The 25897-nt window shown below is 50.0% G+C and overlaps 1 protein-coding gene across 5 annotated transcripts in view; it reads left to right on the forward strand.

Moving 5' to 3' along the window:
* LOC138527208 (zinc finger protein 718-like) overlaps positions 1 to 25897 on the forward strand; it is a 561133-nt gene that overhangs the window by 178672 nt on the left and 356564 nt on the right. For all 5 annotated transcript variants that reach the window (XM_069638322.1, XM_069638323.1, XM_069638321.1 and 2 more), the window contains one exon: positions 17821 to 17947. In XM_069638322.1, coding sequence (XP_069494423.1) covers positions 17830 to 17947 — 118 coding nt within the window. In that variant the 5' untranslated portion in view covers positions 17821 to 17829. The remainder of the gene's footprint in view (positions 1 to 17820; positions 17948 to 25897) is intronic.

The following is a 25897-nucleotide window of genomic DNA, read 5'->3' on the forward strand; positions in this document are numbered from 1 at the left end:
GGTCAGGACCCTCCATGGGGATGTCAGTGTTGGCAGCTACGCCTTCGTTGGTTACGGATGCAGGGTCACACTCCGCGACATCTGATCCTGTTCCTGGGCCAGCAGATCAGAGGGGGAATGCAGTCCTGCAGCCTCAGGCAGTGCCGGCACAGCAAGGCGCAGTTCGCCTTGCCCCAGACAGGTGTGGTGCCCGCCGACGTGGTGGCCGTACGCCACCCGGCAATATCGCATGGGAGCAATCCATTTACGGTATGGCAACCCAACAGGCTGCATCATCCGAGATGATGGCTCAGGCCATGGATAGGGTGACCACTTCCATTGTCCCCCCAGAAAGGCTGATGGAGCGACTAGAGCAGGCAACCGACTCCATCTGCCAGTCACACAGGGAGGACATGTTGGGGTCCAACAGGGACAGGCGGGCGGCACTGGCGACTCTGCAGGAGGCCATCTCCATTGAGTCCCAGGGCCACAGGGAAGCCCTGAGGCAGGAGCTCCTTCACCTCAGGACGACTCTTGTTGAGCTTGAGGCTTCAACACACCAAAGGACAGAACAGCAGCTGGAGCGTCTCACCCGTACGCTCTCAGCTGAGATGCAGGCAACGAGGGCGGAGGTCCGGGCATCCCGTGAGTTGTTGCATGGGGACCTCCGCACACTCATCCTCCAGAACCAGACCTACCACACCCGCATGCTTGCAGCCATGGAGGAGCAGACTAGGGCCTTGCGTGGGCTGCCTCCCATAGTGCAACCACCTCCGGATGCAGCTGCACAGGGTGATAATAGCGACAGCAGTGATACTCCCACAATAGGGTAGCCGTGTGGGCCATGAGCCCATGGAGGTGTTTTATCTTCCCAGGATCCACGCAGGTGGGTTCTGGTGTGCATCCTGTCCTCGGACCTCCTGGGTGGCCTCCCCAACCCCCCCGGGCCCATCAATGGCCATTTTTGATTGTTTCTTATTTTTATTTTTATTTTGATTTCTTTTATTCCCAATTTTTTTGGGACGATCTGTTGGCTTCCGTGGTTCCTGTGGGCATACGCTGCATTGTGGCTGGGCACATGCAGGCTTGTAATGTATTTGGTTCAGATGCTTGGGTTTGAGTCACACACACCCCTCCTGCTTCCCGTTTCCATGGGCTTGCAAAGGGTGTGCCCAAGTGGCAGTGAATTACACAGTGACGTTGGACTCCCATGAGCTGTGTGGCCAGTCTGTAGTCAATACTGTGTATACATTCCTAGTGCATATTGCTGTTGTGTTGTACACTGCATGTTGCATTGATGTGTAACTCTTCTTCTGTGTCTACCTCCCAATTTGCAGGTCCCTTCCTCATGTCCACACAAGGACCTCTAGTCTGGAGATGGGGACCATGTTGGCAGCAGTGCACCTACAACTCTACATGGCGACAACACTGCACAGTTGGTAGTGGTGGGAGTGCAGGCATTTCCAGGTGGTGAGACTACTAATATGTAACATTTGTGATGTCATGTTAATGGTACTACGTGCTCAAGTATGTTGTTGGTCCGGCATTGCTGTGAGCATTTCAGGTGTTGCAGGTTTCTAATAGTGCCACTGTACATAGTGAGACTGATGTCATGTTGTGGGGATTACTTTGTTTACCTGCAATTAGCATGACATGGCACGGTGTGTCGTGTGGCGGTGCTGGGGTTGGGTTGGCTGACATGGCACTGTCCTCTTGTTGCATTTTGCAAGTGGGTATTCATTTTAGCTGCTTCAATGTGTAACTTCACAAAACTGCATTGGTGGTGTCTGTGTGGGTAGGGATGCACACATTGTGACACTTCCAGGTGAACAATCTCAGGCTGACATGGTATTCCCGGTTCATTCTCCAGACATTCAGGATCAGTGTCAGGTTGAGTCATCATTGATTGTCAGATGGAATGTGCCAGGGCAGTGTGCACTCCACAGGGGTGTGATTTCTATGTGAAGTAATTAGCCACTAGCTGTGTACGGGCTGCCTCCCCCCGTGCCCTTTCCCCTCCCATGCGCAGCGGCTGTGCATGTGGTTGGGGATGTGGGGCCACCACCATGTCCACGGCCAGGCCCCGGCGTGTTGCAACGTTGTGCAGGACACATGCTGCCACTATGATCCTGCACACTACTGGGGGAGCGTATAACAGCTGCCCGCCAGAACGGTCAAGGGAGCGAAAGCGTGACTTTAGCACTCCGAATGTGCGCTCCACTATGCCCCTGGTTGTAATGTGGGCTGTGTTATATCTTACCTGGGGTGGCGTGGTGGGGTTCCGAATTTGCGTCATCATGTGGGGGCTGAGAGGGTAGGCACTGTCCCCTGTGGAGGTGGTGATTGGTATCATTGGTGGGGTTGTGACCTTGCTCAGTATCCAACATGCATGCATGTGCAGTGGCATACATACTCACCAAGCAGCCATGTATCGCCATGCCGCCCAGCTTCTAGGTCCCGGCTTAGGGTGGACATTCGGTAAATGAAGCTGTCGTGGGTGGAGCCGGGATAGTTGGCATATACTGAGGTGATGATTCCCTTGGCATTACATGCTACCTGCACGTTGATGGAATGCCAGTGCTTGCGGTTCCTATAGATGTGCTCAGATGCCCTGGGGGGACGTAGAGCCACATGGGTGCAGTCGATTGCACCTAGCACTTTGGGGAATCGTGCCACAGCGTAAAAATCCAGGGCGGCAGCATGCCTTTCTGCAGGTGTTCTGGGCAGGTATATGTGCCTGCGGGCTGATGGGCGTGCAGTGATGATGTTCAAGACCTGGTGTAGGCAGCGTGACTGGGTGGCCTGTGACACCCCACCCACTATGGCACTTGTCCGTTGAAATGATCCAGTGGCTAAGAAGTGCAGTACATTGAGGACCTTCTCCAGGGGGCTGAGTGCTTGGGAGCACAGGGTGGGTGATGTGAGGTCATCCTCCCACTCACTCACCAGGTCCAGTATGATGTGTGGTGGAAACCTGTACCTCCCATACACCTGGTCATCAGGCATCCCGAAAAGGCTGGTTCTGGGTGTGAATATTCTGGCCCTGACTATCCTCCTCCTCCTCCTTTGGTAGCCCACTGCCACTGCTGCTAGGAACGGTATGTTCATCCTGCCGTCTGAGCTTGTTATTGTTAAAGTCCGCAAATTTATGCTTTGCGCGTGTTCTAGGCGAGCGTGTGACCCGCGCACCCCTGGAATCCAGTTCCCAGTCCAATAGCGTGTGGAAATTCACACGCACCACGGAATAGAGCGTGTGACCCGCGCACCCCTGGAATCCAGTTCCCAGTCCAATAGCGTGTGGAAATTCACACGCACCACGGGATACAGCGTGTGACCCGCGCACCCCTGGAATCCAGTTCCCAGTCCAATAGCGTGTGGAAATTCACACGCACCACGGGATACAGGTTCGCTGACGTACTTGCGTGTGTAAGTGCCCGCGCACCCATTAAATACACGTACATAGGCCAATCGCATGTACGCGCACTTTTGTCCAATTACACGCGATGACACTCTGACGTGCAGTATCTCCACGTGTGCCCCGTCATCACGTGCTGAGTGGGGAACACCCGTGCGGGTCACGTCACAGACGCGCTTACGCGCTGAGGGACTCTGGTCCAATAGAATCGCGTATGCGTGCTGACGCGCTTACGCGCTAAGGGCCTTTCCTCGGATTTCACGCTGACGTGCAGGATTTTCACGTGCCAAATCACTCCGTATCAAGCTGGCCACGCGAAAACACACGGAAGACCACGCTCCTGCCCAGAAGGCCGAGTTACTGCCCCCCAGTGCCCCGAGCAGCCTCCCACGTGCCATCTGCTGCTGCCTGCCTGCCTGCCTGCTGCCACCGTGCCCTGCCATTTGGTGCCTGCACATCAGCCATCTGCAGGGGTCCAGTTGCTGTGTCCACCCCTGCTGGAACTGAAGACTCCCGACTGGGATTACATCGCTCCACAGCCCAGCCCCAGGACCCAGTTGCACACCCACACCTGCCTCTGGGGTTGCCATGTCGGGCACTTCCACATCTGGCACCAGTGGCAACCCCAGGCCAGAGGGGCAGAGGGGCACCAGCTTCACTGTCACCGAAGTTGGTGTCCTGGTGGAGCATGTCCTGGGGCAGTATGATGCCCTCTTTGGATCGTCCCGCGCCAGCAAGGAAGGACGGCAGAGGATCTGGGCCGACTGTGTGGTTGCCATCAACGCGGGGGGGGTGGCAACCCGCGACGTCCTGAAGATCAAGAAGCGCTGGGAGGACTTGAGGTCCAGGACCCTTGTGAAGGCCCGGCGCCTCGTGGAGGGGGGCCGGGGCCGCATGAGTTCCATCCAGATGAGGGTCCTGGAACGCGTACGCCCAGCGCTCCATGCCCAGATCCTTGAGAGGGAGGCCCGTCTGGAGTTGAGCGGTAAGTGTCCATGCATTACTGTGTGAGACCGGGCATGTTGCGGTGTGCTGGTTCTATGATACTTGCCTGTATGTGTGCCATAGGCCATGTATGCATGTATGTGTGCAGGGACATCATGGTAATGCATGTGCGACCAGTGATGTGTGATGCACATGGTTGTTGCATGTGTTGAAATGCCGCGTGGGGAGCCCTATGCAAATTTTGAACATGAGAGCATGCCAGTCTCTGTACCTGGACATGGGTGGGGGTGAGGGATGGGTGCTGATGCCAGGTACATATATGGTAGCCATGTCTGTGTGCCTGACCTGCGTGTCTGTGACTTGTGCATGCCATGGATGCATGACACATGTGTGTGACAATGCACAGATTCAGTAAAGCAGCCAAATTACCCTTGTATCCGCTGTGTTTGGTGTGTTTGGGGCCAGATGGATGTGACTGAGGTGAAGTGTGTGCATGTGATGGGCATGAGCCATGATGCATGTGAGTTACATATCATTGAATGTTTCAAGAGTCCATTGGACATGCATGGAAATGTCCATGGCATGCACCATGCCTGTTACTGTGTGTGTTTTGCCTGGACTGACCCATGTGTTGTGGAAGGACATGATGGAAGTGTACTTTGACAGTGGTGCTCATCTGCTATTGCTTCATGTCTAGGACCATTGTACAGTGCCCTGATGCTTGTGTTCTTTGTCTCCCTCTACGCAGCGGCTAGTGAAGAAGAGGGCGGAGACGGCGCTGTGGAGCAAGGCGGAGGGGATGCCCCCACGGCTGCAGCGGAAGGGGTGGGTGAGCCCCCACAGGGGCCTGCTACGGTGGGAGACGGTGAGGAGCCATCCAGGTTGGTGGTTTGCACAGAGGAGGAGGAGGCCGCCACTGGGGCACACATGGGGCCTGGTGGGGGCATCCCTGCTGGTGCAAGTGGTGCAGTCCAGGGCCAGGGGCAGGAGGCAGCACAGGTCACCGTGGAGGGGCCTGTGCATGTCGCTGTCCCTGACCACCATGCACCAGCAGGGATGCCCCGTCCCAGGCCTGTCCGCAGGTAGAGGGGATGTCCATGTCACCTGACTCCCCTCCACCTGCGGACGTGGGAACCCCTGGCCGTGCGGAGAAGGTCCTGATTGGGGTCGCGATGCGCACGGCTGTGATTCGTGATGCCGTGCGTGCTTCCCGGGAGGAGCACGCACGTCATCACGAAGTGCACCGTGCCGACGTGGCCCAATTGGGATCGGCCATGTTCGGGGGTTTCCTGCATGTGTTGGCCAATGTGGCGGCCCTCTCCTCCTCTGTGCAGGCTATCCACCAGTCGTTCTCCTTGCCGTCTTCCAGCCCAGATGCCACCAGGGCCCCCTGTGGACCTGCCCCGACCAATGCAGCCAGCTCGGTGGGGATCCCATCCCTGCCACAGTCGGGAGTCAGAGATCCAGCAGGGGTGGACACCAGAGCAACTGGACCCCAGCAGATGGAGGATGTGACGGCATCATCGGGCAGGGCACGTGCACGACGGCGTCGGTGGTTTCCATCAGCCTGGATGTCGTCGTGCTGGCACAGGCAGTTGCGTCGGAGGCAGCAGCAGGCTCAACGTGGGAGGCATCATGGCTCGGGGCCATCAACATCAGGGGTGCAGGCATCGGCCGGAGGGCAGGAGAACCCTGGAATGGGAGTGGCTTCCGTGTGGGAGCGGTTGTGCCAGCGGATAGGTGCGGAGCGGCAGCGGGCAGAGGAGGAACGGCTCACGATGGTCAGGGCGGAGGACTCCATGCGGAGGGCGCTGAGGCGGGCTGAGTGCCTCGAGGGTCTTCGCAGGGAGTTTGAGCTTGACACTGCGTTATCCCTGCGGGACCTCGGGGCCAGGGAACATGCCCGCCTCCAAGCCATTGACCAGGAGTTCGATGATGCCCTGGCCCATGACAACAACCAGTGAGCCGTCCGAATAGCCCGCTGTCTTTGTATATAGTTGTATAGTTAGGGTTAGGTTTCCTTAGTTTTTTTGAATTTTTTTTGGTTGCGATTGGACAATGCACCACTTTTTTGTATATAGTTCAGTTTTTAGTTAGTAGTCATAGTTAGGTTTAATTTGGTTGGGCTCATGGACCCAGGATGATCTTCTTCATGGTTCTTCATTGGCTTATTTAAATTTTTCAGATTATTTTCTTGGACATTCATCTTGTTTTGTTTGATTTGCTTTGTGTTTTTTCTTATTTCATTTCCATTCTACTTGCTGTTCAATACATATTATTTTTTTAATCTTCAATGTGTCGTATCATCTCATTGCTTTCAGGCATGTCATGTTGGGTGTTTTGTCATTCACTTGCAGCCATTGTGTGTGACAGACATGTGTTCAATTGCATTATTTAAATTGGGGGTGTAACATGTAATTGCCTTTGATATGTGGGTGGGTGTGATAGTTGGTTGGGCCTTTTGGCAGGGGAGGATGGGCATTACGGACATGATTGGGGAATGTTGGGACCCAGGTGCAGGGGGGCATGGATTGGACATGGGTGGGGGCCTGCTGGCAGGTGCCCCACAGTGCTGGGGGGGTGGGGGTGGTGGGAGACATGAGTGGGGACCTGGTGGAGGGTGCCCCTGGTGGCTGGGGGGTGGGGGTGGTGGGTGACATGAGTGGGGGCCTGGTGGAGGGTGACCCTGCACTGCTGGGGTGTGGGGGTGGTGGGAGACATGAGTGGGGGCCTGGTGGAGGGTGCCCCTGGTGGCTGGGGGGTGGGGGTGGTGGGTGACATGAGTGGGGGCCTGGTGGAGGGTGACCCTGGTGGCTGGGGGGTGGGGGTGGTGGGAGACATGAGTGGGGGCCTGGTGGAGGGTGACCCTGCACTGCTGGGGTGTGGGGGTGGTGGGAGACATGAGTGGGGGCCTGGTGGAGGGTGCCCCTGGTGGCTGGGGGGTGGGGGTGGTGGGAGACATGAGTGGGGGCCTGCTGGAGGGTGACCCTGCACTGCTGGGGTGTGGGGGTGGTGGGTGACATGAGTGGGGGCCTGGTGGAGGGTGTGGCTGGGGGGTGGGGGTGGTGGGAGACATGAGTGGGGGCCTGGTGGAGGGTGACCCTGCACTGCTGGGGTGTGGGGGTGATGGGAGACATGAGTGGGGGCCTGGTGGAGGGTGCCCCTGGTGGCTGGGGGGTGGGGGTGGTGGGAGACATGAGTGGTGGCCTGGTGGAGGGTGACCCTGGTGGCTGGGGGGTGGGGGGTGGTGGGAGACATGAGTTGGACATGGGTGGGGGCCTGCTGGCAGGTGCCCCACAGTGCTGGGGGGTGGGGGTGGTGGGGGACATGAGTTGGACATGGGTGGGGGCCTGCTGGCAGGTGCCCCACAGTGCTGGGGGGTGGGGGTGCAAGGGGACATGAGTTGGTGTTCATTAGTTCAAGGAGACATGTGCCTTTGCTGGGGGGCATGCCCATGGTGGGTGGGCTGCCTGCGGGACATGACCAGGGATGCAGGGTAGTCCCCTGTGGTGTGGGCTGCCTGCAGGGGCCGTGGAGGGTGTACAGGGTACACCTGGGAGGACCCACACTGTCAAATCACATGTGGAACTTCCCGCGCACCCCTGATATACACGCGCCCAGGCTATTCACGTGTGGAACTTCCCGCGCACCCCTGAAATACACGCGCCCCCAGGCTATTCGCATGTGGAACTTCCCGCGCACCCCTGAAATACACGCGCCCAGGCTATTCGCGTGTGGAATTTCCCGCGCACCCCTGAAATACACGCGCCCCCAGGCTATTCGCGTGTGGAACTTCCCGCGCACCCCTGAAATACACGCGCCCAGGCTATTCGCGTGTGGAACTTCCCGCGCACCCCTGAAATACACGCGCCCAGGCTATTCGCGTGTGGAACTTCCCGCGCACCCCTGAAATACACGCGCCCAGGCTATTCGCGTGTGGAACTTCACGCGCACCCCTGGAATACACGCGCCCCCAGGCTATTCGCGTGTGGAACTTCCCGCGCACCCCTGGAATACACGTAGCCCGCTCCCCCAGGCCCGATCGCGTGAGGAACTTCACGCAAACCCCTGTAATACACGTAGCCCACTACCCCAGGCCCGATCGCGTGAGGAACTTCACGCGAACCCCTGTAATACACGTAGCCCGCTGCCCCAGGCCCGATCGCGTGTGAAACTTCCCGCACACCCCTGAAATACACGCGCCCAGGCTATTCGCGTGTGGAACTTCACGCGCACCCCTGGAATACACGCGCCCCCAGGCTATTCGCGTGTGGAACTTCCCGCGCACCCCTGGAATACACATAGCCCGCTCCCCCAGGCCCGATCGCGTGAGGAACTTCACGCGAACCCCTGTAATACAAGTAGCCCGCTACCCCAGGCCCGATCGCGTGAGGAACTTCACGCGAACCCCTGTAATACAGGTAGCCCGCTGCCCCAGGCCCGATCGCGTGTGAAACTTCACGCGAACCCCTGATATACACGTAGCACGCTCCCTCAGGCCCGATCGCGTGAGGAACTTCACGCGAACCCCTGTAATACACGTAGCCCGCTCCCCCAGACCCGATCGCGTGTGAAACTTCACACGAACCCCTGAAATACACGTAGCCCGCTCCCCCAGGCCCGTTCGCGTGAATAACTTCACGCGAACCCCTGTGATGCACGTACCCTGCTGAAATCGCGTGTTAGACTTCCCGCGCACCCCGGTATACACGCACACGTATTTTTTGTCAGCGGGTGTCCGTGTTTGTGGGTACCCCTTTGCACGTCATTTTTCCTGGAGGGCCACAGTATGGGACATTCATCATGGCAGTATATAGGTGCTATTTGTTGGCGCACCTTTTGGCGCACATTTCTTACAGCCGCAGAGACGCTACCGCCTGCTTTCTTGTGGCGGTCGTGTTTGTGCCTGTGCGCTGGTTTGAGCGTGCGCTTTTTTGCCCTATTCTATTCCATGAATACGTGTTGTAGGCGAGCGTGTGGGCGTTCCGCGCACTTGTGCCCTGTACTTCCCCCGTGACGCCCACGTTTTGGCAAGTTGTTCCCCATTCCGAGTGTTACGCCCGTGTTCCGCCTACTTTTGTTGCGTGCGCCGCGCTATGTGCGAATTTCGCTGTGGCCTGTGCGATTTTCGCTGTGACCTGGCGCACGCTGTTAGATGGCCTGTGCGCCAACGTGCGCCGCGCACTTTTTTATCGCACATCCGCTGGTTTTCTCGCGCACGGCCTTCCATGAATCGACGTGCGCTGCTTTTCGTGCGATTTTCGCAATTGCACTGCGATTTTCGCTATTCCACTGCGATTCGCACGTTTTTGCCCACTTGCGCCGCGCTAATTATTCCATGAATCGGCCTGTCAGTCTTCTGAATTATCTTTCTCTAATTCCTTGAGCCAATTTTTACAATATTTGGTTAAGATGCCCCTTCAAAGAGACAACACAACTGCATTATGGGCAGGGTGTGCCGACTATTCTTTTCCCTAATAAGATGGTTAACGCACCAAACCGGAACTCACCTATGCTTATATTTCTAATGAAAAGATGGAAAAGACCCCAGGTTGGTAAAGCTAAGTCGCTAAGAGTTTGTTGGGACTAGGTGAAGCGTCTGGTGGCAGGTGAAACAATGATGGCGCATAGAGAGCCACACTGAAAGAAAAGGGTGCTGAAGCTAGCAAGAGCTGAGTCATAGCTGAGTCAGCTCAAGCTGGGATCAAAAGAGTCCAATAAAGAGGCAGCATTCAAAGTTGGACTGCTCCACTGCATATAATGTGCATCATGAACCCAGACTCCGAACGTTACATTTGTTCACCCATGAATGGACATTTCTTTTTTTTTCTTTATATGTAATTAGAAGTCACTAGAAGTCAAGGAAGAGACCCATGACCTTCCTAACCTAACCATCTCTAACCATAGGGCAGGGGGGGAACACATGTCCACGACCCATGTCCACACACCACCTGACTACTACAGAAGGTAATTACCACAACGCAACGCACCTGCCGACTAGGATGCCAAACAATATCAAAGCACAATGGATGGTCATAGATTACGACCACAGAAACCAAACCAAAGGATAGGTAGGATTCTTGAGGTCACTGCGCTACACTGCGTACCATTGACTTGCTACTATTTGTACTCACTTTGTATTCTGATTGTTTTCTGATCTATGCCCTCAGTGTGATTTGTTACATCTTGCACGCTAATTGTATGAACATCTCGAAACTGCATCTATCACCTTCTGGTCTGCAGTGCTTGAGTGCTGGAGGAATTATAAACTCCAACACTCTTGATTCGAAATTGGGTCCGCCCACTATATGTAAATTGTGTCATTGTGAATTGACATTGCAGCATGCTATACCAGGAGTCTTGTTGCTGTAATATTGGCCGCTGCTGGCACTTACCTCATATAGCACGGCACACCCCTTCTGACCACCGGCACCCACCTCTCTGAAACCAGTGTGCATTTCTTTCCATCAGACTGCTGGGGAACTACATCTCCCAGCAGCCTGGCATCCGCATATAGGGAAACGTCAGGCGCTTCCTCGCCGTCTCTCAGCATTCCGGCTAGAGACTCTGCTCCACCTACCAAGACTACATATGGCACAAGTAAGTCATGGGCTACCCCAAGACCACACAGCTATTGCTACAGGCAATACAGGCACACCAATTAAACACAGTACAACAACATGTGGCCAAAAGGCTAGATGAAATTGCCCATAATCCGTGATCCCTCTGTCACCCGCCCACACACCTTCAGTGGAGAGCAGGAAAAGGAGATAATTCCCAACTGTGTCCACCTCAGGGAAATTATGTAGTTATGCAAACTGAAGCCAATTAGATGAAACACTGTAGCGTGACTCTTCGTAAAACAAACAAAATAAAGTTACTGATATCAAAGTCGCCCTGCACTAGGTCAATGAGCAAGCATGCTCAAAATATTCACGACTATATAACTCACGAGAATTTAGATATTCTCTGCCTCACAGAATCCTGGCTGCAAGAGCCTGCTGGCCCAATCATAAATACGGCAGTACCTGTCACGCTCACCTGATTCCCACGGAGGCGCAGGTCTGTCTTCGAGTGCTGATGCTTCTTCTATGGTGAAGCGCAGGACTCTGAAGATGGACTCACTGGCTCGCAGGAATATTCCCCTGTGCGTGAAAAGGGAGTATTACCTACTGACGGAATAATGCTCAAGCCTCCCACTCCCTTCCAGGCCTCCACGATACCCTTCCTCGATTCCCCGTGAAGTCTCACCTTAGGGTCTGGAAGGATGAGTTCTCCATCCTGCTTCTGATGCAGGGGCGCGTTGAAACCCAGTTACTTCACTGGATTGAGGTTTGATGGGATTTCAAATAAGCTTGACTATTCAGGTAAGGCGCTGTAAGAGTTCTGTAGCAAGTTCAAAAGTTCAAGCCTTATAATAATGTTCATTGTCTTATTGCAGCAAGCGCTAATCGCTTATGTCTTTTTTCCCCTTAGGGGCCGGGGTTCGGAATGCCAGAGATATGGCGCCGACCCGAAATGAAACGTGCAGTTCCAGTAAATGACAGGTAAGTTCTGGATGAGCGTTCGGGTAATGTCTTTGCATTCGCTCATTCAATGTCTTTGTCTTTTTTCCCCATAGGGGCCGGGGTCCGGAATGCCAGGAAGCGGCAGGACCCGAAATGAAATGGGAATGACCCAACAGGTAAGTCTTAGAAGGAAACTGAGCTTTTCCTATTCCCTTCCTTCTCTCACCTTGTGTTCTTGTCTTTTTCTCTCTAGGCTCTGGGAAGTGTCTGCGGATCCGGATGATCGCTGCTGAAGATGGAGGTGCCCAGGAAAGGTGAGTGAAATGCAGCGCTGCAGCGATCCAAGCGAAATGCTTTTAAAATGATGTCTTCCCTTTCAGGATCGTCGGTGTGAAGTCTCCGTGATGCAGCTTTAGCAGGTAAGGTCTTCTTTCTCTCCAATTCTCTCTTAGCAGGTGACCCAGGATGCTGACAGGCGTGGCTGAAGTCCAGATGCAGGAGCTGACACGGTGAGCGTCCAGCTGCGAGGAGCAGAACAACGCGAAGCGTGAGTTGCTGATCGGGCGTGGTTTAAATAGCTTTGGAAGAAGTTCCAGGTATGTATCCTTCCACCGATCAGGTATGTATCCTTCCCCGACCACACCCAGGGGAAAGTAGGTCCACAGGTAAAGTAGTTCCATTCAGGCCTCAAGAGGGCCTGGATGTAGCAGCATGGTCTGCATCAGGTAAGTGCACCTTAAACACTTGAACACATGTCTAGCTTTATGAGCCTGGCGCCTAAGGCGCCAGGACAGGGGTCCAACATGAGCCTGGCGCCTAAGGCGCCAGGACTGTGTCCAAAGGGCCCCAGCTTGGGCCCTCTGGCACTTCCCTGGGGGAAATGATGCCTTCCTCTGGGGTTGCTGGGTCGGACCTGGCTCCTTGGAGGTAGGCATCATGACAGTACCCCAAGGGTACAATATATTCTACAAAAACAGAGAACAAGGAAAGGGAGGCAGAGTGGCTGTAATAGCCAGAACCGAGTTGCATCTATTTCCATCTACCATTTTCTGCCAAGGGTGCGAAACTACTGTTAAAATTGACACCTACCCAAAACAACTGTACTAACATCATAGTACTCTACCGCCCACCCTCCCTGAGCACAGACTTTAATGAGGATTTAATTCAGATACTAAACACCTGCGAAGGACATAATACAGGTACTGTGGGGCTAGGAGACCTCAATAGAGGGAGAGGTAACATCAAAAATAAAGAGGCCATCACTCTCGAAAAAGATCTTAAATAAACTATAATGTGATTAACAATGAACCCACCACAAATAATGGAAACCAATTGGACTGGATTATATCCAGAAACACAAATATTACCACACAGCAGACAGTCCCCTGTATCTGGTCTGATCATTACAATGTTGAACTCATACTGACACCTAAGACCAGAATAAAAAAGCTGGATAACGTGCCCAACACCATTGCCAACAGAAACTTCAAAAACCTTGCATCAGGCATCTTAGCCAACATCGTTGCCACCATCCTGTCCTCTACAACTGATGATGATTCATGCAACGACATTGTTAAAATGTACAACACACACTTTCAGAAAATTGTCGACACTAATGCTCCAGTCAAACAAAAACAAATCAGATGAAATGTCAATCAATAAAACGGGTTTACCGAAGAGACAAAAGCACTAAAAGAAAAACGGAAACGGGAGAGAAAATGGCAAAAAAAATCAGACAGATGAAAATAAAAAGACATGGAAAGAAATTGACAAAAAATACAAAGAGACATTAACTGAGATTAAAAAAGACTTTTATAACCAGCAGATTTCTACAGACTCCAACCGCTCAGGCAAACTCTTCCAAATCCTAAAGTCAGTAGAAAAGCCACCTTCTTTGTCACCCCCTTTTCAATCTACTCAAGAAGACTGCGAGAAGGTCCTACTTGCCTTCCATGAAAAGATCCTAAAGGCTTGTCAAACCATCAGCCTCTGCCAAGTAGCCACTAAAACGCAACCTACCTTGGACATTGCAGACCCCCCCATTATTCATGAAGAAAAATTCAAGTTTAAACCACTCACCTTAGACGACACAAAAAAGCTTCTTACATCACTTAAGCAGACGTCCTGCGCAGAAAACATTCTACCGCCAAAAATTGTACTTGAAAACTCAGACACATTTGCACCTTTTAATTCGTAGAATTGTAAACACCTCTTTTAAAGACAAGAAAGTACCCATCCCTCTTAAAGCAGTGACTGTTACACCTTTAGTTAAAAAACCGGGACTCGACCAACAAGCCCCTACAAATCTTTGGCCAATAACTAACTGCAATCTACTCCTGAAAATTTTAGGCAAAGCTACAACTAAGCAACTGCAAGCCTACGTGGACAAACACAATATACTTCACGCGCAACAATCCGGATTCAGAGGCTCATATAGCACAGAGACTGCGCTTCTTGATTTACAAACTAGAATGCTGAACATCTTGGAAAAGGGAAAGACAAGCATGCTGATGCTTTTAGACCTATCTGTAGTGTTTGACCTGCTAGACCACCACAAACTCCAGGAAGTATTGGGTACATCAGGAAATTGCTCACAAGAGGCCATAGAATGGATCTCCTCTTTTCTTTTGGACCGTAGCTCCAAAATACACACGGGGGGAGAAATTCTCTAACCCCATAAGTATAAACTACAGTGTGCCCCAGGGAGCCAGTTTTTCTCCCCTCCTTTTTAACCTTTACCTTCACTGCCTCTGCACCCTTCTCAATAACTTCGGTGTGCTATACACCAACTTTGCTGACGACACTCAGCTTATCGTACAGTTGAGTGGATGCCACACCAAAGAGCGCTCCAAAATAGCCACCATCTCCAGCATAATTGAGGCATGGATGAAATCTAACCAGGTCTGCTTAACCAGCAGTAAGACGAAGCTTATGATCTTTGGCTCCACCCAGGCAAGAGCAAAACTAAACTCGGACTAGGCCCAATTTAACATAAAAAACTCTAGCATCTCTACTTCGGACAAAGTGAAAACCCTACGAATTTACTTGGAATCCTCCCTTGGAGCAAATGCCCATGTCGCATATCTAAAACAGAACTGCAGATACTATCATAGACTACTCAGGCACACAATACCCTTCCTAAATGAAGAAAATAGCATAACCATCGCTAGAGCAGTTATCCTCTCAAGACTGGACTATGGTAATGCCCTGCTATTGGGAACCAGCAAGGGTTGCCTCAACCAGTGCCAAGTCATTCAGAATGACGCGGTGAGAGCTATAAAAAAGAAACCCCGACATAATCACATCACAGAAGACTGCAAAGCCTTACACTGGCTGGCGGTAGACAGTCGCATTACATTCAAAGCGGTCTCAATCGTCCACCAGTGCCTCTATGGCACTGCCCCAACCTACCTAAAGGAACATATATCCTTGAATGAACCAGGAATATCACTGAGATCCAAAAGCCAAGGTCTAGTGAAGATCGCCCAGACAAAGAAAGTGAACGGAATGGGATGCTCCTTCCCAGTTAAAGCATCTCTAAAATGGAATAGCCTGCCAAGGTTGTAGGACAAATGATCGAATCTAAATGGTCGACACCAAAAGGTCGACAGGTCAAATGATCAAATTTTTTTTTTTGTTTTTTACTTTTTTTTGGGTCCCACCCACCCAACCCCCTTTTTTTATGCCTAAAACCACTTTTGTTCCCTAAACGAAAACCTAAAAAAATATATATAACTAAAAAAAAAATTCGATCATTTGTCCTGTCGACCAAATTGTGTCGACCTTTTGACTGTCGACCCTTTGTCTGTCGACCATTTGACTAGACACCGCCTGCCAATCATGCTCTGACTAGAAGCCGACTTTCAGATTTTCAAAAACAAATTGAAAACATTGCTCTTTAAATAAACGTATCTAATATCTTGAGCTAGATCACGCGTTCCTGTCCTGTCTTACTCGTAGTCCTGTCTTTATGTTCGCGCCCTGATGCCTGTGGGCTTTCGGCACGTGACAAAAATAAATACAAATACAAAGAGGTAAGAGAAAACCCATGCTAAACCAATACTAAAACCTTATTTTTCGGCACACTCTTCTCCTACAGAAACTCGGATGACCACATCTCTGCACAGCAAACCGTACGTACTTCACCACACTGCAACAACATACAAACACATAACCATGCACAACAGCGCATGGGAATCGCTCAGACTCGAAATCACACTTTCCTATTCCCACTGCACCCTACTAACCACTCCCACAGCCTCCCTGTTTCACACCATCCTTTTTCAGATCCGCCAGAGCGCCAGGGGACCGCTCCGGTGGTGATAGTGCATGCTACAAGAAACCTTTAATATTAGCAAATGTGATTCTAGTGATTTTAGTCAAGGAGTTAAATGCATGAGCACTCTGTGTTGACTATATATTATGGCTACGTGTATCATTTTCTCCATAGCATGTAAGAAAGTATGTCATTACTGCATCCTTGGAAATAAGTGCTCGCAAAAATGAGACCAAACACGTAAACCATTCCTGCTGAACACTTGGAGTACTCCAAAAATCACATACCGATGCACATTCAGCACAATGCCAAACACAGACAGTCCTGCTTCTTTTATTCTAAGTTTGGGTGCACATTGAACTTTTAAGGCAACACAAGAGAATATCAAGGCAGTACCCACTTTCTGCATGTCGCATATAGTAAAAAAGATCAAGACTATCCTAAAAATCCTTCCTTATGAAACATGTACTCCAACATTGGTTGCGTTGTATCAAAGACCACCTATTGGTGACAGTGTCATTTGACTGTCGCTTTTCAACAACTCTACGTCTTAGGAAAGTATAAAAGTAAAGTACCCTTTGAGGTGTGACTGTTCTACAAATATCAATGCACAAAAAACGGGGTGCAACTAGAACCAGTTTTGAAATGAATGAGATAATAGGAATGTGTCTTACCTTAGCAGTGTTCAACGTGTGTAAGGCTGGACCTCTGTAGGTTTTGTTATAGAATGTGGAGGGGGAGAAGGACGAGGCTAATTGCCCCCTGTACAAAATAAAACTGAATTTCACCAGAGAACTCACATTTTGAAATGATTGATATCCACGGTGTACAAAATTGTGCAACCCCAGAAGATCTTCAACATCCCATTGTTTTTTTCCCAGATAAATCGCAAAACTTGACTAATTTAGTGGCTTACACTTAAGTCCAGTAGGGTCTTTAATTAAAGATTGTGCTATATCCTTGTTGTGCCAATTTCCACCATACTTCCCTTTGTTTAATGTCGACTTGCACGCAAAGGGGCGCATTGGAGTTAAGTCAGAATACATATTGAGTAACAACATGCTACAACTGTGCCTATACAAATTAAACCTAATTATTATTTCAATAGTGTCAGTGATGTGAAAAAATGACAGACTGTGTTTCATGAGCCTATTACTACAAATTTGCAGTAATTCTCAGAATGCTGGTGCTGCATCAATTTGGTTCTAACACACTAATTCAGGCGCAGTGTTTTTTGACATCCCTTATAGAGCATCATTGCTTTTTATACCTTTTTAACCTTTTTTCTGTTCATCCCTGATGAAGCACGCTTCTCACGAAACATGTGATTGATTATTTTATTGGAATAGCTCTACCACTTGCATATGACAACGCAATAGATGTCGGCTTTCTTTTTTTACTGCATTTGATGCTCTTTGATATAACCACCCACATGAACGAGACAAATTCCACAGGCACCCTCCGCAACACCACAAACAACATCTTTAAATACCTCTGAGAACACTTGGACAGGGTTCTGCACTCCTTGTTTTTTGTATAGGTGAACATAGATTTGTTAAACACAAAAAGACATAAAATTGGTTAAATTAACATAAGTTAATAACTTGTTAACTGCAACTTTCCAAAATATTTTGCATATCTAACGTGTAAGGCAGTTACTTGAGACATCACTAACAAAGTATCCCTTGCCTTCTCAGGGGGCAGTCATGTTCATGGACGTTGCTGTTTATTTCTCTGAGGAGGAATGGAAGCTCCTCCGGGACTGGGAGAAGCAGCTCTACACTGATGTGATGCGGGATATCCACAGCAATCTGATCTCTCTAGGTAAGGCCACGTGTATAAGCTAGACATGTTTCTTGTGGTTACATACTCCGGCCAAGAAGCAGGCAGGGCTTTAGCACACAAAGTGCAGTATTTGAATTGATACTGGCCAATCAATATATGATTTTTAATGCAAAAAACGTTTTTTATGTCCTGATGTCTCGTCTCTTATTTTATGAAGTGAAATAATCCCTTTTAGCCCAGTCACACTTGCCACAGTGCCACCCAGTAACCATCGCTGGAAGTTCACCGCCATTTCAGACCCACGCCAGCAAGGCATTGTGGGTATGTAAATTAGCCCAAATGCAAACCTTTTGCTTCAGAGAATTGTCTTTGTCTTAAGGGGAGTGCTATTTCAAACATAGCTTAATCAACCCAAGACTGGCAATTCTTAAACCTGCACACAATGGCATACCTAGTTTCACCCTTATTAGGGATCATCAATGCAGTATAGTCCGACACCCTTGTGGTTGGAGCATTGGACCATGGATAGCAAACACCAGCAAAGCCATGGTGGTGGCTAGTGTTATTTAAACAAATTCCATAATCACTGTCCATTGGTCAAGGCGTCTTCCCACAAACTCCCTTCTTCTATTCTAATGTCTAGGGCTAAAAGCAAATCTTGTTTTTCTTGCTGCGGCAGCCGGCAAGATAAGGATTGATTCATGCCTTCTCATTGTTATATAGGCGCGTTATAAATGCCATATCATATCTTATCATGGTGGGAAATGCATGTGGTGATTTTCATGCCCCCTTTAGGTCCAGTGGATGCGCTTACATAAACACTCTGGGACAATTTTTACACCAAAAAACATTCACCCTAATCACAAAGGGCATTTGAATGGGCGCATCATGGATACCACACATTTCAATGGTACGACGTTCATTCATCGGCAGGTTTTTTTTGCTGAGTGTTTTGCCACCGATTTAGGCCCGAAAAAATCGTCGAAAAATATGGAAGTGGTGGGTAAACGGATATAAGGGTGTGTGGGGAATAGGTAATAAATAACTGCAACGGGGGATTAGGGAGGGAACCCCCCAAAATAAAAACATGCAATTCGTTTTTTCAGCCAAAAATCATCTGCAAAAAACTGCAAAAAACCCCAGTGATGGAATGACATAGAGCCCATTTCAATAATCCTATTCATCCCTTCGTTCATATGTGTAAATCAAGGGGCATTTCTGCACATAGTCGATCTCAAATTCGCACAAATGAACAATGCCCCCACTCCTGTTTGGGCTAGGGGGATATGCATAGCCTGACATGATCAATCCCAGAGTTCGAAATTGAGGGGAGCTGGGAGCTATTTAGCTCCTGCTTGTAGCCTAGAAGAGCCTGGTTCGCTTGACTCCAAGAGCAACCGCGGAAGCTAGCACGGAAACTGCTCTCCTGAACATCCGTGAAGATCTGCTCGCCAACCTTGACTAAACATTCCCTCTGTCCTCATCCTACTCTATCTCTATTCTGCCTTCGGCACGGTCAACCATACCATCCTCCTCAACCGTCTGTGATAACCTGGGTATCACTGATCAGGCTCTGGCCTGGCTGACCTCTTTCCTCTGTGATCGACCCTCCCAGGTCCAACTTGGGTCCTTCCTATCATCTATCTTCCTTTCTACCTTTGGTGTTCCACAGGGGTCTAACCTCTCGCCCTGGCTTTTCAACCAATACCTGGCAACTCTCGCCCACTACATTGCCATCTTCTGCTCAAATTTCCAGTGCAATGTTGATGACACTCAACTCATTTTCAGGCTGCCCTCGGCCGCCACCTCTCCCTCTCTCATCTTTGATTGCCTAAATGCCAATCAAGATTGGTGTTTCTGCCAATGATCTTTGTCTGAATGCCAGCAAGACGGAGATCCTCCTCATCGGCACACCTTCACCATCCTTTCCCTCACTCTCTGGCCGGCCTCCCCTTGGCCCTCCTCCTACCCCTCCTGCGAGGCTAAGAACCTCGGGTTCATCTTTGACTCCACACTTTCCTTCTTCGCCCACATCTCTGATGTCTCTAAAAAGTCAAACTTCCTACTGCACCTCCTCAGAGGTACTCTGCCTTTCCTCTCCTTCCCCCAGAAGCTCATGGTATCTCAAGCTCTGGTTCTCTCTAGGTTGGCCTATTGTAACAGCCTCTTTCTAAATCTACCTGCCTCTACTCTCCGCCCTCTGCAACTAATCCAGAACCGGACTGCAAGATTTGTCCTTGGCCTCAAGCCCTGGGATCGTATTTCTCCAGCTCTGAAATCTCTCCATTGGCTCCCAGTGGATGCAAGGATTAAATTCAAAACCCTGTGCATTGTCCACGAGGCTTTCTGGGGCCTGGGTCCAAAATACTTTCAGCTATCCCACAGCAAATACCTCCTCTCTCAAGCTCTTCGCTCTTCTACCTCTAACTCCCTGAGGGTCAGTCGTTTTTCAAAGAAATGAGCTGGGGGTAGATCTGTCTTCTGCTGGGGCCTCCCTCTGGAACAGCTCTCTGCCACTCTAAAACTTGAGGAGAACCATCTCCGGTTCCGGAAGCACCTCAAGACCTTCGTCTTTGCTTCTGCCTTCGCTCCACCACTCCCCTGCTGATCTGTTCTCTCCTGCCACTGTGCACCTGGCCACCCTCTGTCCTCGGAGCCCAGGTACCTGCTCACCCAGCCACCCTCCCGCACTGCCTCCGGGCCACCCCTTGCACTGGGGTCTGTAACTGTACCCATACAGTCTCCCCCCCTTTTCTTCCCACACTTGCCACTGTTGCCTTTATTATTTATTATTATTTATCTGTTTCTCCTTTGCTCCGCACTTTCCACTTCTCCCCCCTTCCATGCACTTTCCCCTCCCCCTCTCCCATGCACTTCCGCATTCTGATTGTCACTAGGCCTAGTAAGATCGTTGTTTTGTTCTCCCCTGTTCCCCTCCCTTGCCTTGTTGCGCTCTGAAACACTTGTGGACGAGCGCGATAGAAATAAAATATCAATCTCAATACCACGAGCTACTATTGGCTCTCCTGGCCAACGGATGCTGAACAAAACACACCTATGTGAATATAACTGTGTGCATATAGGACAGTCTAAAAATAAACATCCGGACACATCTATTCACCATTTAAAGCATAAGGGTTTATAAATAATAGACACAATTATGTGTTTGTATCTTTTGTGGAAGTTGCATCTTCGGAAGACTATGTACTAGCTCCTCGTTACCCAGTGATGGTAGCTCCTGGTCACTGGTCCTGGAGTTGCTTTTCGCTGCTGTTTATCCAATCTCAATTTCGAGCCTTGCAATACTAACCCTGGCACACTTTTTGTGTAAGTAGGACATCAGCAGCATGAACTGCAGTTCCATTAGCATCTGTAGGCCTCAAACAGGGATAGAGAGAGGGTTTTTTCTGCATTTGCTTTTCAGGGTCTGTCTTTGTGAAGTGCGCTCCCAGCAGCCCGACTCCTGACTTGCATTATGTCTTGCACGATGCAGCGCTCTGAATAACTTTGGCAGCGTATCTGCACTGTGACTGGTAGTCTATAATTCACTACATTCTCTACTATTTGTCCATGCGCCATGTAGTATCAAGCAGCTGACCATGTATAATGCGTAGCATGCAATTCACTAACTCTTGCTGCAGAACGGAGGATAGCACAGGCGCAAGACCATGGAGAGCAACAGAGGCTCGAATCCCGGATCTGCGCTTTTAAAAAGTACGGATCATAAAGTAATAGCACTACAGCATCTGGCCTGGACAATACGACTCCTGCCTGGCAATACTTACAGGCCTCCTTTTCTGAGGAGGCTCTTGAGACTAAAGATCAGCCCGTTATGCCAGAGGAAATGCTACACAAACTGAGTACCATTATCGGAGGAGGTGAAATACGATATCAGATGGTGGTTGAGTCCTATAGAAGCTTGGAAATGCAGGGCCGTTTTCGGTCCATCCCCAATTCTACTCTTGTATTCTGATGCAAGCCAAGCTGGCAGTGGCGCCAGGCGTGCGGAAATCCTGACTGGAGGCCATGACCTCATTGGGAATTGAGGACCCTCAGATATTTTAGAATTGTGTGCAGCCTCCTTTTCAGTTTATGCTTTCACCAAAACAGACTTTGTTCTACGCTCCTCCACATATGTAACAGAATGGCTTATCAATACAGTAATCGCTGGCTGGCACATGCTCAAAAGCTTTATAAGACATGGCCAAGGTTTTTCAGAATTCTGCCTCCCTTGTGAGAGTATTTTACAGGCTGACCTTCTTCTCGGGTTGGGCTACACATTGCACTTTGGTGCTCCGGGTAGCTGGAGGATTATGATTGCCAACTACTGTGCCATGTTTTCCAGGCTCTCTATCCTTCTAGGTCCCAATGCAGACAGATCTTTTTGCTTCATATCGCAACACACAACTCCCATGTTTGTTCAGATAGAGCCCAGGTCCAGATGCCTTAGCCACTAACACATGTTTTAAAGATTTGGGATCCAGGCTTATAGTACGCTTTCCCTAACATCAAGGGTCCTATTATTACATGAAGAGAGACATCAAACTGAGTTGGTCCTAATAACCATGTTTTAGCCATCCCAAGCCTGGTATCCAATAGTTATGGGCTTGACCTTAGAACTGCTAGTATGCATACCTTGACTTCCTTGGTTGAGTATAAAGCCGGGTTGTTGCCCCAGCTGATGCTCTAAACATGGATCCTTGGTCATTTGGCCTGGAGGATCTCAAGCCTGGACTGTGCACCCAAACAATTTCTCATGTGCTACAATAGTCCTAAGGGAATCATGGGTCCCAGGAACTAGAACAATGCAGGTCTCTACCTGGAGAATCTAGGTTCACTTGGTGTATTCTGCCAAAACTAAACAGAAAAAAGAGGGGTACTGTTGCTTAAGAGTAGTTTTGTAAGGGTTGTGCCCTAGCAATATTTTGTAACGCGAGAGGAAAAGGGGCTACATACCCTAACAATTGATCGTTCAGCTGAGCATCTGTAATGCTCCTGAAGGTTTTGAACTGTCTCTAAGGGGGAAGAAAGGGCAGACCACGCTGGTTTTGTCTTATCTTTTCTCTCAGAAAACAACATTGGTGAATGGATTGGAGACTGGGTACTGAGTAATATAGATCTAGAAAGCTGTTTAGAAAAGAATGCAAAACCCTTTGATACCTTTGACGCGCCTATGGTGGAAGTGGTTAATTTCCTTATCGAGAGCACAAACATAGTTTAGTGAGTGTCTGACGGTCGGCGGATACATCTCAACATGGTAGTATTAATGATGTGGGAGTGGATTGAAATGACCCAACGTACTATGAGATATTCACTTGGTACTTTCACTTTTTCAAAGGTGGCCATTAAGCAAGGAACTGTGATCCCAAGCTCTCTGCAAGGATGGTGTGCCACTCATGTGTCTAGTTTTGTTTGCACCTCTTAGATGTTAGAACATTGGATTTTTAATGGTTGCTAATTGCTTCCCCTGTGGGTTGCATTTTACAAACTCTCAAAATACAGAAAATAATACTAAGTTGGTAGAAAGCTCACCTTTTCCATGCTTTCGGCAACATTGTGTGGTTCATTGCCTGAAGACTTAAGTACATAACTCGGGGGGCCTTGTAATACATTTTTATTTCTTTTCGTGAACCCTTTCAACCGGTCTCATCACCCACTTTAACGATGTGGGTTTGTTAGATTACAACTCGGGCAGGGATCGATATTTCACTATTTGGCGCCCATTCTAGTTGGGGTGACATGGCTTCTAAAGCTTTTTGGTCTGGGAGTCGCATAGAGGATATCCTCAGGTGTGTGGACTGGTCAACTGTGTTTGCGTTTGGAAAGTTTTACTGTAAACCTGGAGGTAAATATTATGCCACCACGTTTTGTCTTTCATGGAGCAAGCCACGATAATGCCTTCATGCACTCTGCTGTGTGTTGTGAACAGTTGCTCCCCTTTGCTTACACATCATTTAAATATTCTAATATGTGATTTGTAGCCTTGGTTGTGGACGTTTTTCCTAGCTGTATATAGTCTGCATATAATTTTCTCCTTAATCTATCCAGTGAACGGACACTGCCTGTCCCTGAAAGAGGCTTCACGTTTTACAATATGACAATTGGATTATGCACCCCACCTCCCCTACTGTCACTACCTGGGGTAGAAAAGGCTTGGGTGTCCACCAGTGTCTCATTAGGAGTTTGTCGTGTGTGGGGCTGAGGCCTGGGAACTGCCAAATGGGCAGCCATTTGTAGTACGGGTGGTGGCCAGGTTGTGTATGTAGTATTCGTTTCCAAGCCATGGTTGTTGCCGCTACGGGGTCAGCCGGGGCATCAGTATGAAATGTATGGCGGAGTATTAGAGAGAGGGTGTTAACTCCTTCACTTGCTAGTTTCTCGAGTTTCACCTGTGGGGGAGGATCAGTGAATGTATACCAGTGTGTGGCGTGTTGGGCTTGCGGCGGTCCAGTATTTAGCGAAGTCAGGGGCAGTGAAGCCCCCATTGTCGTATGGAAGAGCCATATGCTGCCACTTCTTACGAACCGCGCCAGAGTGCCACAAAAATTGTGCGCATGTAGTGTGTAGATTCTTGAAGTATCGCCTTCCGGGCCAGATCGGCACATTAACAAAGACGTAGAGCAGCTTAGAGACAATTATCATTTTGATTAGGGACAGTCTGCCCGATAAGGAGAGCGGGAGGTTGCGCCATTTCGACATTTGGGCCTCTGCAAGCTGCGCTGCAGCCACGTAGTTGTCAGCCAATAGTGAAGATTTAGATGGAGGATATCTGAACCCCGAGGTATCTGATGCCCTTTGGTGACCAGCAGAGGGGGAATTTGCATGCTGGTTGAGAAGTGGTCGGCGTGAGTGGGAAGATTTCAGATTTGGTATAATTTATGGTGAAGCCCGAAAATGTGCCGATTTTTGTTATGTCCCGTATAATCAGGTCGAAGTGGGCAGCCGGGTCTCTGATTTAGAGAAGCACATCATCTGCATATAGTGAGGTGATCTCCGGGGTGTCACGCAGACGTATACCTTTACTTGTATGTTTGTCTCTGACGTTGCCAGACATGGGTTCAATGTGTAGAGCAGTTTGATATACGATATCATGCATTGGCCGATTCCCATTTTGTGAAGTACAGCCCACATATATTGCCACGACTCCATGTCGAATGCCTTCTGAACATTGAGGGTGACCGCTACGGTGCTTGCGTTGGGGTCGATTCAGGACATGACATTGAGTAACCAGCGGGGTGAACTAAGTGGGTCATAATGGGGAGGAATCTATTCACAATAATTTTAGCAAATATGTTCATGTTGGTGTTGATTAGAGACAGGGGTCTGTAGGAGCCGCATTCGACCAGCGGTTTGCCCGGCTTGGGAAGCACAGTTATGAGCGATTGACGCATGGATTGGGGTAGGGTGTTCAACCTAAGTGATTCGTTCCACACCTCTAGGAGTCTGGGTGCCAGGACGGCTACATGCTCCTGATAAAACTCCGAAGTGAGACCGTCTGGGCCTGGTGCCTTGCCCTTCGGACAGTTCGAGATGGCTGTGGTTATCTCGTTGAGGGTGAATGGAGCATCAAGCTGGTCGCTGGTCACGCGGGAGAGGAGGGTCATGGGCATTTGGTCTAGCAGAATGTCTGTGCCTTGTGGGCTGTGTTCTTGCTGGGGGCCGTATAGGGTTGTGTAGAACGCAGTGAATGTCTCGAGGATGCCTTGGTCGGACCAGCACAGGGCTCCCCCTGCGTCTTTGACGCAGTCAATGCGAGTCCTGCCACCCTCTGCACGGTCTAGTCTGGATAGCGTTCTCTCCGGTCTGTCCCCCTCTCCGTATTTCCTGGCTGCTACGGGACGGGCATGGTACTGTATCTCCCTCCGGGCATGGGTCTCAAATGTTTCCAGTTCCGCTCTAATCTGTGCCAGCGTGGTCGGGGTAGGGGCAGAGGTGTACTCACCCTCAAGTTCTTTTAACTTTGCTTCCGACCTCTGCAAGCTATTTTCA

This window comes from Ambystoma mexicanum, chromosome 1q, assembly GCF_040938575.1.
Source record: "Ambystoma mexicanum isolate Mex_15411 chromosome 1q, UKY_AmexF1_1, whole genome shotgun sequence".
Classification (NCBI taxonomy): Eukaryota; Metazoa; Chordata; class Amphibia; order Caudata; family Ambystomatidae; genus Ambystoma; species Ambystoma mexicanum.